This window comes from Setaria viridis, chromosome 8 (genome assembly GCF_005286985.2).
Source record: "Setaria viridis chromosome 8, Setaria_viridis_v4.0, whole genome shotgun sequence".
In the NCBI taxonomy this organism is placed as follows: domain Eukaryota; kingdom Viridiplantae; phylum Streptophyta; class Magnoliopsida; order Poales; family Poaceae; genus Setaria; species Setaria viridis.
Window position 1 is genome coordinate 29,597,560 of NC_048270.2, and position 18,996 is coordinate 29,616,555.

At 44.6% G+C, this 18,996-nt stretch overlaps 2 protein-coding genes across 4 annotated transcripts; one reads left to right on the forward strand and one right to left on the reverse strand.

Moving 5' to 3' along the window:
* Positions 1-332: 332 nt before the first annotated feature.
* Positions 333-15,197, forward strand: LOC117834463 (disease resistance protein RGA5-like). Its single transcript, XM_034714033.1, has 3 exons — positions 333-515; positions 3,943-4,019; positions 14,465-15,197. Exons 1-3 carry the CDS (start codon positions 333-335, stop codon positions 15,195-15,197), a joined length of 993 nt encoding a protein of 330 aa, XP_034569924.1.
* A 1,482-nt stretch (positions 15,198-16,679) lies between these two features.
* On the reverse strand, positions 16,680-18,424 carry LOC117834722 (protein yippee-like At4g27745). 3 transcript variants are annotated; one of them, XM_072295696.1, is made up of 4 exons: positions 18,185-18,424; positions 18,028-18,083; positions 17,754-17,869; positions 16,680-17,137 (listed from the first exon to the last, which is right to left on the reverse strand). In XM_072295696.1, exons 3-4 carry the CDS (start codon positions 17,844-17,846, stop codon positions 16,910-16,912), a joined length of 321 nt encoding a protein of 106 aa, XP_072151797.1. In that variant the 5' UTR covers positions 17,847-17,869; positions 18,028-18,083; positions 18,185-18,424; the 3' UTR covers positions 16,680-16,909. The 3 variants fall into 3 exon arrangements, with proteins under 3 accessions (XP_072151797.1, XP_072151796.1, XP_034570139.1); XM_072295695.1 differs by having other exon boundaries at positions 17,754-17,880; positions 18,185-18,423; XM_034714248.2 differs by having other exon boundaries at positions 17,754-17,880; positions 18,028-18,423.
* Positions 18,425-18,996: the final 572 nt, after the last annotated feature.

Consider the following 18,996-nt stretch of genomic DNA (forward strand, 5'->3'; position numbering starts at 1 on the left):
ACATATACGTATAGAGGCTCTCCACTGTGCGCGACCCGGATGCCCAGGTCAGGGCCTGGACCAAGGAGGTGAGGGAGCTCGCCTACGATGCCGAGGATGTCATGGATGAGTTCATGCACCGTGTTGATGCTGCCCATGGCGGCACTGCTAACCGTGACTCAAGCAGCATATAGGGTTGGCGAGATGAGTCACGCGGCTCGTGAGCACAGCATGGACACGATTTCACCTCGCCAACGAGCTCAAGGGCCTCAAGGCCCGTGCCATCGAGGTAAGTGAACGGCGGCCGAGGTACAAGTATGGAGAGGACATATATATGGATTTCTGGGGATCACATGGCCACCGATCCTCGGATCAACATCCTCTACGCCGACGTGCCGGATCTGGTCGGCGTTGACGGCCCCATGAGTGATATTGTGGAGTGGTTGATGGGTGGAACAACCACTCTCAAGGTGCTCTCGATTGTCGGGTTTGGCGGCCTGGGCAAGACGACCCTCACCATGGAGGTGTTCAGAAGGGTTGGGGCGCAGTTTGGCTGCCGCGCTTTCGCAGCCGTGTCGCAAAAGTTGGACATGAAGCTGTGACGGCCTCGGACAAAAATCCTTCACGTCAATCTTAATCCGAGCCCCTGATCACCTATCTTAGTTTTTCCAAGCCTAAGTGCTCAACCTCCAGTCTGGTCGCGACCCCTGAGAACCGACCCCTCCTTGCCGTTTCCCCAGTTCCGACCCTGCCGACCCCAACCCACCCCGCCGGATCTTCTAAGTCTTCCCACAACACCTCCTCCTTTCAATCTGAGCAGTGGACCAACCGAGACTGACCGGTGGACCCGCAATCTTTTTCCCAGATCTCCTGGTGCACACGCACTCGAGTGGCATGCTCGCTTCAGCACTTTTTCGCCGCGTGGCTCAATTCCTCCGACACCCGCCGCTCCGCCCCGTCGCCGGCCGCGACCAGGTGGATTCCCGCACCCCCTTTTTGCAGCGGAAGCCCTCTGCAACTTTTTCTGCAGCGCCTCGCCGCTCGCGCCCATCATCACCTCGCCGGAGCCCCGGCTGCAAGTCCCGATGTCTCCCGGTTTTTCCGTCGCCCCTTCACAGTCGCGCCGCCCAGGTCCGCGCTACGCGACGATTCCTCCTCCGCCAACCCCGGCCCTGGCCGCGACAGCTCCTTTCCGCCTTGCCAGATCTGCGCCCCGACAGAGTGTTGCTTCGCGCTCGCCCGCGCAGCAGCAGCCCGCCTGACCTCTCACCTGAGCAACCTCGCTTCTAGCGTCGTTCCCTCTATCACATCCATCATATCCACCGAACGACGACGCCCACATCCGCCAAAACTCAACCACCGGCAAGTCCCCGCCTGCGCCGCCCTGTCTCCAGTGCCCAATAGCTGAAGGCGTCATCCCCGAAGTCCTGCTCCACCGCCCTCGTCGCTCAATCGCCGCCCGGGCAGAGCACTCCATTGCTTCTTCCCCGGCCTTCGCGGCGCTCCCCTTCTCACTCCCGCGCCGCTATAAAAGGGAAATGCGCGAGCCCCGCCGGAGTTTCCCTTGCCCTAGCTGCCATCTTCCTTGCTCCTCTGCTTCGTGCTCAAAGCGCTACAGCCTAAGTTCCTGAGGAACTCTCCTCTCCGCTCCACACCGCTTTCCTCAATCCACCCAGCCGCTTGCTCCTCCGTGCTGCGTAAGAGCTTACTTGTGACCCACAAGAAGCACCGCCGCCGCCGGAGCACTGCCGGACGTCTCCGCCGCAAGTCTTAGTGTTCCAGTTCCTCCGCCCGAACCTGCTCTTCCCGACCCCAAGCTTTCCTTGTAAGACGAAGGTAAGCTGCTGACCCCTTGTCCGCCTCGTCCGACCCTTCTGCTCGTCCGACCCCTTTTCCGTCTCGTCCGACCTTTCTGCTCGTCCGACCCCTTTTCCGCCTCGTCCGACCCTTCTATTCGTCCGACCCCTTTTCCGCCTCGTCCGACCCTTCTGTTCGTCCGACCCCTTTTCCGTCTCGCCCGACCTTGTCTGTTCTGCCGACCCTTGTTCGCTTCGCCCGACCCCTCTTATCTGCCCGACCCGTATTCCGTCTCGCCCGATCCTGTCTGTTCGCTGACCCTTTCTCCGTCTCGCCCGAGGGCTCGGCTGTATCTTTTTCTTTGAACCGAGGGTGTATGTGTAAATCTTGGGGACCTTTCAGCGTTGAGTCTGAGGACCCCTAGCACACCAAATCCTCTAGATTAAGGGTCAGATCCTAAGTTCCTTTCCTCCGACCCTTACCTCTTGATCTCCACAAACTCCTTTGAACCTCCCCACCCTCCTGTAACTTGTCGCAAGTTTCTGGGCTCAGACTTGCAAGTGTTGCTGTTGAATTAACCGTCTATGCTAACTCTTGCATTGCATTTCGTGTAGAGCTGCGTCTCGCCGATGGCTACTACGAGCTGCACCCAGCGCCAGAAGACGACGGTGTAGCTGAGCTCCTGCCCCCAGAAGCCGAAGCCGCCCAAGCCGAAGAGCAGCTTCCTCCTTTCTCGCTTGAAGGCAAGCCCCAGATGCATGAATCCCCTATATTTTGCCAAACTTGCGCATGCCTTCCTTAAACATGCTTGTGCATTTACGTATAGGAGTTGTTTGGAACCCTAGATGCATGACTTAGCTCCCATGATCTGAACACTAGCTGTTGGACCGAGTAGATGCTTTGCTTAAATAGGAGACGGTAAAAGCCGAGTGATTTCCTGTCACTCGCGAGTTGTAGGAGTTGGATGTCTACCCTTCTGTTACAACTATAAGGACGATGGACGGGGCAGGGTTTGAGGTAACTCTTTGGTGGTCGGTTGATCGCCCCGTCTGTTTATGAAACTTGCTAAGGCCCGATAGTGGTGGTGTTCGTGATCAAGTGTTTGAAAGTACTAATCTCATACCTAGTATGGGATGGGGAAGCCTAGTACCGGATTGAACTAGGGCGTGGCTTATACCCCTGCTGTCCCTGGAACGAGGTTCCCATGGTGCATCATGTGGGTGCAAGTGCGGTCACAGTACGGTAGAGGCCGGGACTGTGGAGCATTGCATGCTAAGGGAAGTTTGGACCTGACACGCGCCTGGGAATTGATGGGGACGGCCGACACAGGAAGCGGCCCTTGTGGTGCGCGGATGTCGTGAGTTTAGGTTCGCCATGCATGGTTAAGAAACTCGAATCGATTCGTCTGCCTCTCACAGTTTGAGACTGCTTGATCGCTATGCTACCCTGAGTAAGAAAGAAACATGATGATGACATGGTCTTGATGATGTTATATATACCTTTGGTTGGTTCTATGATTGCTTAGAATAGGTTGCAAACTTAGACCGGATAATGAACTTAGAACCGAAGCTAAAACTTGAAAGTAGGGTTACACCTAGCGCTTTTGGCAAACAAACCCCTCAGCCAAAAAGCCTTGCATGTCTAGAAGAGGTAGTTTAGCGCGCTCTCGGTCGGTTAAGTCTTGTTGAGCTTAGTAGCTCAGCCTTGTTGTGGCTTTTCTTTTTCAGGTGAAGTTGCTGTTCCCGAGCCCCCTTCTGCTGGCACTTGGCCGCCCCAACTCCCTCCGGGTTGGACGGTTGAGTGGGATCCCTCTTCGGACGGCGAGGAGAGGGATCACTGACGTCCTGGCTGGCCTCACCAGGGATGTCCGACCCCGACGTGTTCGCTTCCGCTAGTGTTTACCTTCTGTTGTTTTCTTTGGAACCTTGTAAAACTCTGATTTGTTTTTCTAGCCGAACTAAATGGTTAAGTTGTCTAACTCAGTGGACTTGTTGTATTCTCTGGAACCACTCACCTTCGTGTGAGTTTGCTAACTCGATCCTGCAAAAGTGGTTGATCGGATGAAATCCGACGGCACTTCACTTTAACTTGGCTTAGGCATGGGTGTCACATGTTAGGCGACTTAACCCTGCTTAATCAAGCTAATCTGAAGTGGATCCGCCACAGAAGCTCTTAAAGGACTTGCTCTCATGGGAGGAGGGCCGACTCATCCGCAAGCTGAGGGAGTGCTTACTAAATAAAAGGTATGAAAGGTTAAGTTTTTTTAGTAAAATGTACTGATGATTTTTAAACTTGTTCGGAGAAAAAAGCACGGGTGGAAAACGCGGCTTTAGTTCCGGTTGGATAGGGTCATAGATTCCGAAAATCCAGTTTTTGAGATAAGGGGGTTCTTTAGTCCCGGAACCAACCGGGACTAAAGGGACGGCCACATAGGCGCAACATGCACCCCTTAGTCCCGATTGGTTTTACCAACCGAGACTAAAGGGGACGTGCATGCACATCTGCATAGCGTATGCACGTACCCCTTTAGTACTTAAGACTTTTTTTCTAAATTCTTTTCCATATTAATATTGTATGTATGTCCACAATAATATATATATACAATTCTTAGTATATTATACACATCAAACTAATATTAGTACAATTACTATATATACAATAATTTATCCTCTTCATTCTTAGGATCATCCCATCGTGGTGTTGCTCGGTGCAGCTATTGAACGTCCGTCATAATAAAATTCTCCCGCGGGATTTATCACCTCGTCCACCAGGAATCCTATGAGACCTTCACGTATTGCCAAAATCCTCTCCTTCTCCAAGAGTTTTTGTTGAATATTAAACATTTGTAATTGGAAATATGTGAACGTTACACGAACAATTAAATATAAGAAGCTAGAAAAAATTAATTATTAATAGTTTTATTTTACGTACATTTATATCATGCAACTAGAGCACCTTTTCATGCACAAAATTGTTCATGTGTTCACACATGTAGTATCCACATAGATTATTGCCTTGTTCCTATCTCAAGCACTTTAGTGGAAAAAAATAAGTTATAAAATATCCGTGTTATAGAATGTACAAAATGTGCAAACTTCATACGTACCGGGAACTTTGTATTGAATGTAAGTTTTTGTTTAAATTCACCACGGTGAGTCTTAAGGAATCGTTTCCATGCACTGCAGATTAAAATAATGAATGATACAGTGTTCGGTGAAAATTAAGGAAACAAACTTTTGCATAGAGATAAAGATCTAGAATTATTACGAGTTTAGCATGTGTTGAATGTCTTGGTACTCCACCAGTGGTTTCCTCAATAAATCGAACATAATAACATGGCTTTTATCAATCATAATTATTAGGAGAATCCAGTAGAAACTACATACATAAATATTCATATTAGAGCTAACTAACATTAATTAAGTAAGGTAAAAGAAAATAAAAATAGATGGTACCCTTACTTACTTAAAGTTGTATGGCACTAGTATGTATTCCTTATAATTTTGTTTCTCCAAGAAAATATATAATGCCTCCAATGTTTTCTTTGGTTGATCCTGTATCTACTTTTGGTTAACGAGCGATGGATCCATGAAGCCAACATTGAAATACGATTCTCTGTGGAACCTTCGAATGAGCATCCTACATAAAATGGAAGATAAAGTTAGTAGGACGATGCACAAAAAAAATGATCTAAGCTAAAATTTACATATTGATAAACAAATATTTACAGAACCCAGGTGCTGATGAGAGAGATGTCAAGGGCATCTTGATGGTACACTTCATATATATCTTGAATTCCATCCACAGGAGTTTCTCACCTTCGTCGAAAAAATCAACCGGTTTAACCCGGAGAGCGAACATGAGCCTATCATTGGCAGACTGCTCCATATACCCGTACATCTTCGTGGAGAACCAATTTAGGCCTTACTAGAGGCTTGCCTACCTCAAAGAGCCATTTAGGTACAATTGGTTCTGGAGCTGGCGATTCAAGTTGCCCTAGAACTTCAGCAAGCGACATACCTATATCTTGCATAAATCCAATGACTTGGATTTATTGTTCTAAGGGCATTGCTGCTATAGTTTGAGCGTATTTATCTGATTGGTCCCCAAGCTCGGGGACAGTACGATCGGAAGACGATGCTCCTTGTCATTTTTTCTTCTGATTAGACTTAACTAACGAATGCTCGTAGTTCAATGGTACAGTCCTCCTTACTTCTTTTGACATGCTAATAAAAAATTTTAATTTCACTGGATCTACTGGTTTTGGCTCTATCTTCTTCTTTTTTCTTTGTTCAGCACATGATTTGAAGAACTCCCTCATCGTTGCTTGCAATACCTCCCGCAATTCCTCAGTAGTCATATCAGTTGGTAGCTTCTAAATGGGTTTAGACTTCTTTGTTTTCTTAACAGGTTGTTTCGCCTTTGGCTGCCTTGGCTTGGAAGGCGGTAGTCACGGCATCTTCAGAGGTGCTGCAGGTTCCTTGCTCGCTGCGGGTCTTAGTCCCGGCGATGGTGATCGGGGAGGGGTGTTGTGGCCATCATCGCTCGCACCACTAGGATTCGATGGAGATGGAGACGGTGATCGAGCAGGATGCGACGATCCCGGTGGTGATGACGGTCCTGGAGGTGCATGTGCTGGAGATGACGGTCTTGAGTTTTGAGGAGATGGTTGCTGCGTGGGATCTACAGGAAGCAATGATGCCTCCTTGCCGTGGATGATGATGTAGCGTTTGCGCCATAGAATGATCCCTTGAAGTGCATCTCCTAGTGTCTTTTCCCCATCACCTCCCAGGAAGTCGAGCTCTAGGCCTTCATATTAACTATCACAAATCTTCTCTAGGCCAACGCTGGAGTAGCCAGGTGGAATCTCTGTGCCATGGCTTCTCTGCCCTGGTAGGATTGGTAAAGCACTCTCGTATGCCACTTGTACATACAAGAGAAATAAAGAAGTTATTAAACTCCTAAGGTGTGGATCAATTGAGAAGATTACATAAATTATATATATGTATACCTTAATAGCGATGTTGCCGAATGGTCTATACAACTCACATGAGGTGCGCTGAGTGATGTCATCCACAGGGTACCGTTGGTTGTCCTACGCAACCACGGGTAATCTTGGCATGTTCTCATCGGGGACCCCTGTGGAAGTACAGCTGCTTCAGTGTTGAGAAGGGCTGATGACGTTGGGATCCGGTAGTGCTCCAGATTGGGCCATCTAAGTAACTGCTAGGGCAACTCGACGATTAATTTTTTCCTGCATTCTTACTTCTTATGAATGCACTTTAGCTTCTAACATGCGCCGCCAGCTCTCCTCTTGCTATTCCTTTGTTCGCTTGTGGCTTCTGTACGTGTCGATGTCCCTACGGAAAGCGAACTTCCACAGAATGACCTTGTAACCTCGGCAACAACCTGGGTGTTCAGGATTCCTGAGCGCCAAAGTGAGCTCATCGTTCTCTCTATCGACCTTCAACTTTCCCGCTTTAGCATCTTCAATGTTTTGGATAAGACTTTCGGCCTTCAGACGTATTGTTTCATTGAACATAAGTGTCCCATCCTCTTGGCTCAGGTTGCCTCCATGAGCGTAATACCAATTCTTTGATCGATCGGGCCAGTCAATAGTCGCTGGTACGATACCTCGATCGAATAGGTCTTATTCCATCTTTTTCCATTTGGGAATTGCACTCATGTAATCACCTCGCCCTATACGATGATGGTACTCCTTGCTAGCATTGGCAACGTTAATGCGAACTTTATTCGTACTACCTTTCCTCATCTTGTATTCCACAAATGAGTTCCAGTGGTCCCTTAACTTTGGCCACTCATCGAAATCTGAAGTTCGGCCCTTCTTGATAAAGTTGGCATCTAGATTCTTCTTGAAAGTTTGGAATTGGGTTGCCATATTCTTCAGCGTCCACTTTTTCACATCTTTTTCTTTGACACCTTCAGGAAGTGTGAAGTATTTCTTGACATCTGCCCACAACATATCCTTTTGTGTCTACGGGAGCACGTATGAATCATCTTGTTTACCCTTCCATTCTATGATGCTGATGGGCACGTTGTCCCTTACAATAGCCCTGCACTGACTCACGAACTTTCTAGCCACATGTTCGGGAGCAATTGGCTTGCCCTCTTCTGTCATTTCCGTGATGTGAAACCTTTCCTCCATTATCTTTGTATGACCTCGTGGCTTATTTTGCTTCGTCGATCCAGAGGGCTAACAGTTCAAGATTTGTTAATTAGTACATAGTAATAATGAATATGAAATTATAGATGGGGTAAAACATGAAAATAATATATACCTCGCCGGAACCTTTCGTCACGACAAGGTTTTGTTCCGCATTGTCATCAATGTAGTGCTCGGGCTCATCATTGCTATCACTAAACATGTTAAGGAACATATCCACATGGCTACCCTCATCCTCGGTGTACATTATTGGAATGTTGGAGCCACTACCACCAGCAATAATCTGCTCCATTATATACTTTCCATCCTCTTCATCTCCCATGTCAACTAATTTAAACACACATGAAATTACAATATTATTTTCACCATAGAGCATTACAATATAATTCAAAGGTTCTGATTGCCATAGAGCATTACATAAAGGTGAAGCATATTTAGTGTATTATAATGTAATGTTAAAAACTTCTCCTTGACGAAAATTCCTTGGTCACAATCACGGTGTAAGTACGGAGCCTCTTCCTTGGCTAGCATGATTCTTGGGTCAACTTCGACAGCGAATGGAGGCATGCCATCAAACTAATCATAATCATCTGACTGGTCTGTTTTGTCCTTGACTCCCACGATTTTGCTTTTACCTGTAAGAACTATGTGGCACTTTAGCTCCCATAGTTTTTCTTTATCTTCTGAATTTTCTTAAGTCTGCTAGAAATGTACTTCACATAGAAAACCTAGTGCACATCATTGGTAAGGATGAATGGTTCATCATTGTATCCAGTCTTGGTCAGGTCCACTATTATCATTCCATACTGATCTTTCGTTACGCCACCTCCAGTTAGCTTCACCCATTGGCAACAAAACAGAGGGATGTTTAGCAGTCTGTATTCGAGTTCCCAGATCTCCTCTATGAAACCATAATACGAGTCTTTACTCCTATTGCTATCTATGGCATCTATGCGGACACCACTATTCTAGTTGGTGCTTTTCTGGTATTGGGCTCTCATGTAAAATGTATAACCATTTATCTCCTAACCTTGGAATTTCACGATTATGCTAGAAGGTCCCCTGGCTAACCAAGCAAGTTGTTCATGAATCGTGGAGTTACCCATAAGGTGTTGACGCAACCAACAAGGAAAAATATCCATGTGATGATGTATAATCTAGGCATCGGATTTCATCGGATATTGGTAAAATAGAAACTGGTTGTGTTCCTCGATATACGGAGCCACAAAGGATGATTGTTGCAAAATAGTGAAGTGTGCTTTATAGAACAAATCAGTATCATTGCTCAAACATGATTTCCTTCCAAGGGTGCCCATTCCCTGCAGCCTCCCATTGTGGCGTGATGTTGGAACCCCAATCGAATTAATTGAGTCAATAAAATAGACACAAAACTCAATGACCTCCTCTGTTCCAAATCCCTTGGCAAGGCTTCCTTCTAGACGGGCACGATTAAGAACATAGTTTTTTAGACTAACGTGAACCTCTCAAAAGGCCACATATTGTGCAGGAATACTAGATTGAGAATAGTAATCTCTTTGACTAGGTGAACCAGGAGGTGCGTCATAATATTGAAGAAGGATGGTGGAAATACCAACTCAAAGCTGACAAGACATTATACCACATCGTTCTGTAATTTTACAAGCTTGGTTGGATCGATTGCCTTCTGCGAAATCGCATTGAGAAACACGCTACGAGCGCCAATCGTACATTCTCTGGTAGAATACCCCTCAGTGCAACCGGAAACAACTGGGTCAACAACATGTGGCAGTCATGGGCCTTGAGATTTGTGAAATTCTTTTATTTCATACTTATTGTTCCCTTTATATTCGAGGAGTATCCACACGGAACCTTGATAATATTCATGCATTCAAACATGCTATCCTTCTCTTCCTTGCTGAGAGTGTAATTGGCAGGACGTAAGTAGTGCTGTCCGTTATCTCTCTTTTTCGGATGTAGGTCATCTCGTTACTTCATATGTTTTAGGTCCTGTCGTGTTTCCAATGTATCTTTTGAGTTACCATAACAACCCGTGAAACCTAGCACGTTCACGCAAAGATTCTTCGTCAGGTGCATCACGTCTATTACGTTGCGGACCTCTAGGATTTCCCAATAAGGTAGCTTCCAAAATATAGATTTCTTCTTCCACATGGGTGCACGTCCATTAGTGTTGTTCGGAACAGGTTTGCTAGCAAGACCCTTTCCAAAGACTACCCTTACATCCTTTATCATCTCAAATACACACTTTCCATTATGGTGTGCAGGTTTTTTTACATGGTGCCCCTTTGAAATGCATCCCTTTCTTTCTTAACGGGTGGTTAGCAGGAAGAAAGCGATGATGGCTCATAAACACGACCTTCCTACAATGTTTCAAATACATGTTGTCTGTGTCGTCTAAACAGTGGGTGCAGGCCCGATATCCCTTGTTTGTTTGTCCTGAAAGGTTACTTAGCGCAGGCCAATCATTGATGGTTACGAACAACAATGCTCGTAGGTCAAAGCTCTCTTGTTTATCTTCATTCCACACATGTAGACCTTCTTCCTTCCAGAGCAGTAAAAGTTTATCAACCAACGGTCTTAGCTACACGTCAATTTCACTGCCGGGTTGTTTTGGGTCTTGGATAAGCACCGACATCATAATGAACTTCCGCTTCATGCACAACTAAGGAGGAAGGTTGAACATACATAGGGTCACGACCAAGTACTATGAGCACTACTCAACTCACCGAATGGATTGAATCCATTAGTACTTAAACCAATCCTTATGTTCCTTGCATCACTTTCAAAGTCCGAGAATGCTCTATCAATTGATCTCCACCGGGCCTCATCCGCGGGGTCTCTCAACATCTCATGTTGCTTATGTTTTTCTTTGTGTCATCGCATCAACTTAGCATTCACCTTGTTTCTGAACAAACGCTTCAAACGTAGTATTATAGGGAAATACCATATCACCTTCGCGGGAACTCTCTTCTTGGGAGGCTGCCCCTCGACATCACCAGGATCATTTCACCTAATCTTATACCACAGCGCTCCGCACACAGGACAAGCATCCAATCTCTCGTATTTTCATCATGATAGAGGATACAGTCATTAGGGCATACGTGTATCTTCTAAACCTCCAATCTCAGAGGGCAAACAACCTATTTAGCTTCATATGTTGTGAACGGCAATTCATTATTCTTGGGAAGAATGTTCTTTATAATTTTCAATATCCCCTGAAATGCCTTATCGGACACACCATTTTTTGCCTTCCATGACAGCATTTCTAGTGTGGTACTAGTTTTTTAATGCCCCTGCTTGCAATCTGGGTACAACAATTTTTTGTGATCATCTATCATGCGCTGCAACTTTTCTGATTTCTTCTCAGTTTTGCAATCTCTGTGTGCATCCTGTAGCACCTGACCAAGATCATCAATAGGGCCATCTTCTGCAAACCCATCTTCATCAGCCTCGCCCATTGTAGTATCTGCAAATGCTTGGCCTGCAGCCCAGTCCGGAATGTTGTTATCATCCTCCTTTTCTTCGTCGTCTTCCATTATAACCCCTCTTTCGCGGTGCTTGGTCCAAACCAAATAGTTAGGCATGAAACCGTATCTAAACAAGTGTCTATGAAGCCCAAGCAGAGTAGTCCTTTTTGTTATTGCATCAGAAGCATGGACAACATATAAATCCGTTCTCTAGCTTGTTGACTTTGGCCACTTCGAGAAAATAATGCAAGGTCAATTCTCTACCAGTGAAGTATCATCTATGTCCCCCGTACTATGACATCAATAGAGAGGCTGGGGCCTCAGTGAATCACTTAATAAGTTTAGGCACCCAGATCCATAAATTAATATTTTAAAAGCTTGGTGACACTCGATTAAGTTTAGAAACTGATAGTACATTTTACCTTTTTTATTAAGTGGAGTACATTCATTTTCTATCAATTTAAACTTTTATGTTACATAGCTAGTACAAACTCCGACCTGGCTTCAAGAAAAAGAATAGTTGCAGCTCATTTCAAGTCCTCGTCAAAGTCTCATGGCACCTTGATGTAACGTGACTTTTGAGTTAATTGGTCTGAGCGTCAACAAAACACTACATACCTTAGCCCCTAAACGAGTAGGGCTAAATGCAAATCTGGGTGCCTGGGAATTAAAATTTTGAACATGTGACCATGACCTTGTGATTAAAGGTACCATAATAATTCTTCAATCGAAAAATTTGATAACAAAGATAAAACTATAAAAGTTATCTGATTATTCTAGAGAACATCTGAGAACCCTTTTATAGCCAATATTTCTTATACGCTTGAATTATGAGAAAACCTAGCAAAGCACCATATCATATTCTTTTTTAATATCCCAACATTTACATATCTTACCAATTAAGTAATTCTAGCTAACGATATTATCACTGCCAGTTTTATTTATATCATATTTAGTACCTCGTATACTATGCCGATATCTTACTTTTGTTTTTTTAAAATATGAATTAATTATGCAAAAAATATATTTTGCATTTGTTAATTGTAAAATGCTATGAAGTATGGTAGCTCCCGCAACAGTTCTTTACTCTTATATATAACTTTTCTGTGAATGTTCCTAGAAGTCGCGAAAACACTACCGGAAACAGCAAGGTTGCCGAGTGCCTGAGACACTCGGCAAAGGCCGAAAAACTCTCGGCAAAGAGTTCGCCGAGTGTAACACTCGGCAAACGGCACTCGGCGAACTTTACTACGGCAAACGGTGGAGTTGCCAAGTGTCGAACATCGAGCACTCGGCAAATGATTTGCCGAGTGTCAAAAAGCACTCGGCAAATATTTTCGGAAAAAAAAAACAGAAACAGCCGCCGGTCGTCGACCGCCAGCCACGGCCACGGCCACCACGCCGCCACCGGCCGCCACGCCGCTACCGCCCGCCGCTGCCGCCCGCCGCGGCCGCCTGCCGCTGCCGCCCGCTGCCGCCCGCCGCCACGCGCTAGATCCGGAGGGGAGAGAGGTGAGGGCCGCCGGATCCGCGCCGGAGGGGAAGAAGGGGGCGCGGATCCGGCAGGAGGGGAGGGAGCCGGGGAAGGAGAGGCCGGATCCGGAGGGGAAGAAGGGGGCGGCGGCGGGGTCGGGGACCGGGCGCTGGGCGCCGGGCGGCGGGGCGGGGGGCGCCGGGCACCGGGGCCGGGGGCGGGGGGGGGGGGAAGAGAGGAAGAGGTGAGGGAGTAGTGGCGGAGGAGATCTGAGGGGGCCGGGTGCGGTGCGGGGGTAAGGCTTGCGGTTGGGAAAAAAAACGGTCGCCAAGTGTCTAACCTAGGACACTCGGCAAAGGTATTTTAAAAAAAAATTAAAAAATATCTAACAGTTTTAAAAAATTGTCAAAAATTTACATGAAATAATATATATTCTCTATTGACTATACAAAAAGTTTTGTAGTCAAATCAAAACTCGACCATCATTTTGACTTCAAATCTTATGCAATCCTTCTCAATGTTACTATTCTTCTTCTGAAATGCTTCGGTTTGTAAACATCGTACGTGACGAAATGTGCAAAACATTCTCAATTTTTCTCCACAGCCTCCACCTATGATATCATCACATCATGACAAATCTCATGATTTTCAGACTTTGCTTGTTTTTTTATAATTTAAAAATACCACTGCCACACGTTCGTGGTCGTGTTTCCTGAACAAGATGTTTGAAATTTCTTGTCATTTCATGGGTCAGGTCTCAAATTGGGCCGAATAACATGAACATCATTTTTCTACTCATTTTGTTCCATAATTTGAATCACTTGCAGTTCAAATTTGACTTATACCAAAAATTTCCTTGAAATGCAATTAATTAAATAAATATAGCAAATAAATCCAAAAATATACCAAATTTTAACATGGAGTACCACATGTTGTATGTGGGGAGTAGAAAAAATTTCATGGTGAAAAGAGGAAAAAAAATTATTTTTTTGCCGAGTGTTTTTTTTTGACACTCGGCAAAGAGGGGGCTTTGCCGAGTGTTTTTTATTTGACAGTCGGCAAAGCCCCGATTTGCCGAGTGTTTTTTTTTTTGCCGAGTGTTTTTGGCTTGGCACTCGGCAAAGAGCTTGTTTGCCGAGTGATCGCAAAAAAACACTCGGCAAAAAAATACACTCGGCAATTTTTAGCTTTCCCGTAGTGAAATCACAATTTAAAACCTTGGCAAATATTGGGATCGTAGAACAAATATAATTGTATTTTCATAGCTTACAAATATGGGTTATTCATCTATTGAAACAAACTTAATGTGGAAGAATAGGAATGTTAGCAATGTATAGGAATGAGTGAGTATGAATGCTTTGCATTCATATTGATGTTAATCAGTATTGAACATTAATCCCCTTGGTTATTCGAAAGATATGCTCAGCCTCAATTTGTAAGTCACAATAAATGTGTTGAGTAAAGAAATAACCCAAATTGGTTTACTTATTGTGTTATGGTAATTCACTGCTCAAAGAAAGCAGATTCATCATCTGTTAATTAAATCTGGCTCGATATTTCATGCAGGTACCTCATTATAATAGACGATGTTTGGAGCAAATCAGCATGGGAAAAAGTTAGATGTGCTTTACCTCAGAATAACCACAGCAGCAGGATCCTAACAACAACACGAATTGAGTCGGTAGCAAAGTCTTGTTGCTCTGACCCTGATGATCCTATATACAGAATCGAACCACTTAATGAATCAGATTCAAAGGTCCTATTTTTCAAGAGAATATTTGGCGACAAGGAAGGTTGCCCTCCCCAACTTAAGGAAGTTTCCAATCAGATCATGAAGAAATGTTGTGGCTCACCATTGGCTACAATCAGCATTGCTAGCTTGTTAGCTAGCAAGCCCGTCATGTTGAAGGAGCAGCGGGAGAAATTGCTGATCTCTATAGGTTCTGCATTAGAAAAGAATCCTGATCTAGAGGGCATGAAGCAAATACTTTCCCTCAGCTATTATGACCTTCCCTACCACCTCAAAATATGTTTTCTGTACCTCAGTTTTTTTCCTGAGGACTTCAAGATTGAAAGGGACAGTCTGATTCAGCAATGGATACCTGAAGGATTCGTTGGCATAGAAAGAGGTCTAAGTGTAGAGGAAGTTGCAGAAGGCTACTTCAACGAACTCATCAATAGAAGCATGGTCCAACCAATGGATATAAACTGTGATGGTAGGGCTCATGCTTGCAGGGTTCAGGATGTGATGCTTGAGCTTATACTATCAAAGGCGATCGAAAAGAATTTTGTCACTTGATTGGTGGTCATTCAGTTCCAACCTCATTTGTACAAGGCAATGTTCACCGATTATCTATCCAGTGTGACTCAGCAATGTCCAAACTACAAGGGGAAATGAACTTAATTCATGTTAGAACACTAACCTCATTTGTACAGGTCACTCTTGTACCCTCTTTGTCTGAGTTTACAGTTCTGCGAGTGTTAAATCTCGAGGGCTGTCAAGGATTCAGTGAAAATCACCTGAAAGATATCAACAGTTTGTTTCATTTGAAGTATTTGAGCCTCCGTAGAACATGGATTTCAAACCTTCCACCACAAATAGGAGACCTGCAAACTTTGGAAACATTAGACATAAGAGAGACAAATATAGAAGAGTAACCTGGAACAATCACTGGGCTTGTCCAACTGAAGTATATACTCAGTGGTGGCCATACATGGGGAAAAATAAAGCTACCTGATGGTATAGAAAGCATGACATCCCTAAAAGCCCTATTAGGTTTCGACATTTGTCGCAGTTCAGCAAGTGCAGTACAAGAACTTGGTAATCTTAAAAGTTTGATGGAGCTGGCAATCAACTGGACAGATTTTACTACTGGAAATGTGAAGCACCAAGAGGCTATGATGGGAATCCTGGGAAAACTGGGCACAAGCAACCTTCAATCATTTGCAGTCTGCAGTCGCAACTTCGGTTCCCTTGAGTTCCTGGATTCTTGGTCCTCTCCACCCAATCACCTTCAGAAGTTCCGATTATCAGCGTATTACTTCCTCCCAAGAGTACCAAGGTGGATGGCATCACTCTGCAACCTCATTGATTTAAACATTAACATTGCAGAACAGATGAAGACATACTAATACTCAGAGAGTTGCCTTCCCTACTTCGTCTTGACTTATGGTTGAAATCACCTCAGAAGGATGATAGGATTGTTGTTCATGAAGTAGGATTCCCATACTTGAAAGAGCTCTTCTTCAGTTGTGAAGAAACTTGCTTGATATTTGAACCTGCAGCTTTGCCAAAGCTCGAGAGGCTACACACAACAGTCCATGCAATCAGAGCAAAACCATACTGTCACCACTTTGGCCTCAAGCACATTAAATCTCTGAAGCAAATCAACATCCAAGTTTTCTGTTATGGCACCAGTGCGTCTGATATCAAGTATGTTGAACTTGCAATTTCTACTGCTGTGAAGTACCATGAATATCGAAAAGCATGGCATGAATTCGAACTTAGAGGAAACGAAAAAGAGAGAACATTCAGAAGAAAAGAATGTGGAAGATCATGCAAGCAAAGAGGACATCAATCATACAAACAACAAGAGAAGGAAACTACAGATTGAAGAACATCATTCATCAAGTGCGCAATGATTTCTCAGCAACTGTAAATTTCAATGAAAAATATATACAACTAAGGCAGGCTGATATATTAACACTAGGACTCTGTTTCATTAAAAGCACGTCAAGTTATAGTCTGAAATTAGCGAACTGAGGATAACAACCGGAAGAATAACAAAGAGCAACTCATTCATTTTTGAATGATGACAACAGTTACCAAACAGATAAGCACACATCTGTCTTCTTCACAGAAATGAACTGTAACGGAGCCCAGATTACAAATAGCATGAACACAATCACACAGCCAAAATATTGGAACCTACAGGTCGCAGCCGACAGCTATGTACAAGGACATCAATCACATCTTTCACAATTAAGTTTTGACAGCCAAATCCTTAATCACTACCAATTTTCTTTAACAATCTTTGCTTTTTCAAATATGAACTTCCCTTCCTTGTATCTCTGCGACTCCTCATAAGCTCTCTCGTATTTCCATCCCAATACTCCGCGGCAATCACGGCAGTAGATATCAGCAACCGTGTGAAGGCCAGTCATGAGTTGCCTATCCTCCTTAGTCCCCACAGATATGTTCATAGCATGAGAAAACAGAAATGCACGGCCATTCCTTCCCTAGAACAGTCAGAAGAGCAAGGGAGAGACAGTATCATCCTCCAAGCACAAACAAAAAAATACAAGCTATATTCAACTATAACCTGTTCTTCAGCTAAATGAATTCCAACTGCTTTCTCTACAAACACAGACTGATGTCAACACACATTATTCATTGTATCTCAAATCTAGCAGCCCAATCTTTGCTAAATGCTAACAGGTCACCTAACTGAAACTTGGACAAAAACTTTGATTAACAGATTGCCTTCACCGTGATAGAAATGACAGAAACTTGGATTAACTGAAACCCTGCAACACAAATCTCTGCACTTATTACTCTACAGAGAGATGAATTTGGGTGCCCCTAGGAATGCAGCAACCAAAGAAACTCTGTTCAAACTGTAAATTTGGGTGTTCCTAGGATTAATGCAGCAAATACAGAGGCTTTTACTGATGAGCTTCTTCAGTTCTACTGCAGCCAAACTACTAGTGTTCTCATGAATTCACTAATTAAAGGAACTATTTACTCCTTGACAGATGACAATTATAGGATGCCATAAACAATCAGCCCAACACTGCTGTTACTGAAGAACTAGGCCCGAATCTGAAATCCCCAACAACTCCCCTCTCGTTTCACCTGAAAGGCCTTGGAAATGATGTCGTCGTGGAGGCAGACGTGGTTCCGGCAATGGCAGCAGCTGTACACCCGCGGCCCCACCAGCTCCGCCATCGGCGCTCCTCCCTTCCCCTCCCCTGCAACCAATCTACAAATTCAGGAATCAATCACCGCTGCCACATCACGAATCTAGAACAACAAAAGGGTGCCATTTCCCCCCAAAACAGGAGATGGAAGCCCAAAAAACCGTGAATAAACGAAGGACAGAGCCGGGATTCGGCCTTTCGGGACGCACCTGCGATTGAATCGATGAGCGGGAAGTAGGGGAGAGATACAGATCAATCAATCTAGCTGGGCAGGCACAGGCAGGCAGGAAGGAAGAACAGCACGCAAACGACGGTGAGAGGGGCCACGAAGAAGTGGGGAGAAAGAGACGGCGAACAAAAGCAAACCCAGCACGAAAACAGGCGGCGCCGACGACTGGGAAATCCCCAACAGAAACGGCGGGATTTAACCAGATGGACGGAGCAGAGGTGATTTTGACAAGTCTGCCAAGAATCCAATGGAAGAATTGGCACGAGGCTGGCGCAATTAGGACGAGGATATTCTTGCCAGGAACGGGGGGGATGGAAGTGATGATGATGACTGTCGAGAGTTTTTTGTTTAAGGGAAACTACGGCAACCCTTGGGTTGCCTGAACTTTATTGATTTTGGTTAAACAGATTTACAAGCATGGAAGGCCATGCAACTCTTTCGAGACGAGAGAAAAGAAGAGAGGTAGACCAAATTACATAGTGTCAGGCTCGGCTTTAAAACAAAACTAAATGTTACACACACACATATATCACGTAAATAAATATAAATAATTACTTACAAATAGTAGGCCTAGCATCATCTTTAGAGGACTTCAAACATCTTTCTCTTCTGAGCATCAGTTAGCAAGAGTGAGTACACTTATGGTTGGTACTTAGCAAGACCATAAGAAATGATCAGAATAATGATTTAAGTCCATCTTCAAATTTATTAATCATGGGAGGGTCCAGGCCGCTCCTGACCATGAGCACAGCTGATACATCAATTTTACACTGTAAGGAATCGGTGCTCGTAGTCTAAGAGGAAAGAGGTGAATTAGCAACTTAAAATCTTAATCTATGGCTTCCACTACTTTGCATCAAAACATAAACTAGATCATGCTATCTCGATGTGCAATCTATGGTTGATCTAGTGTGAAACCCTCATCCCAAAATAAGTTTTACAACCTATA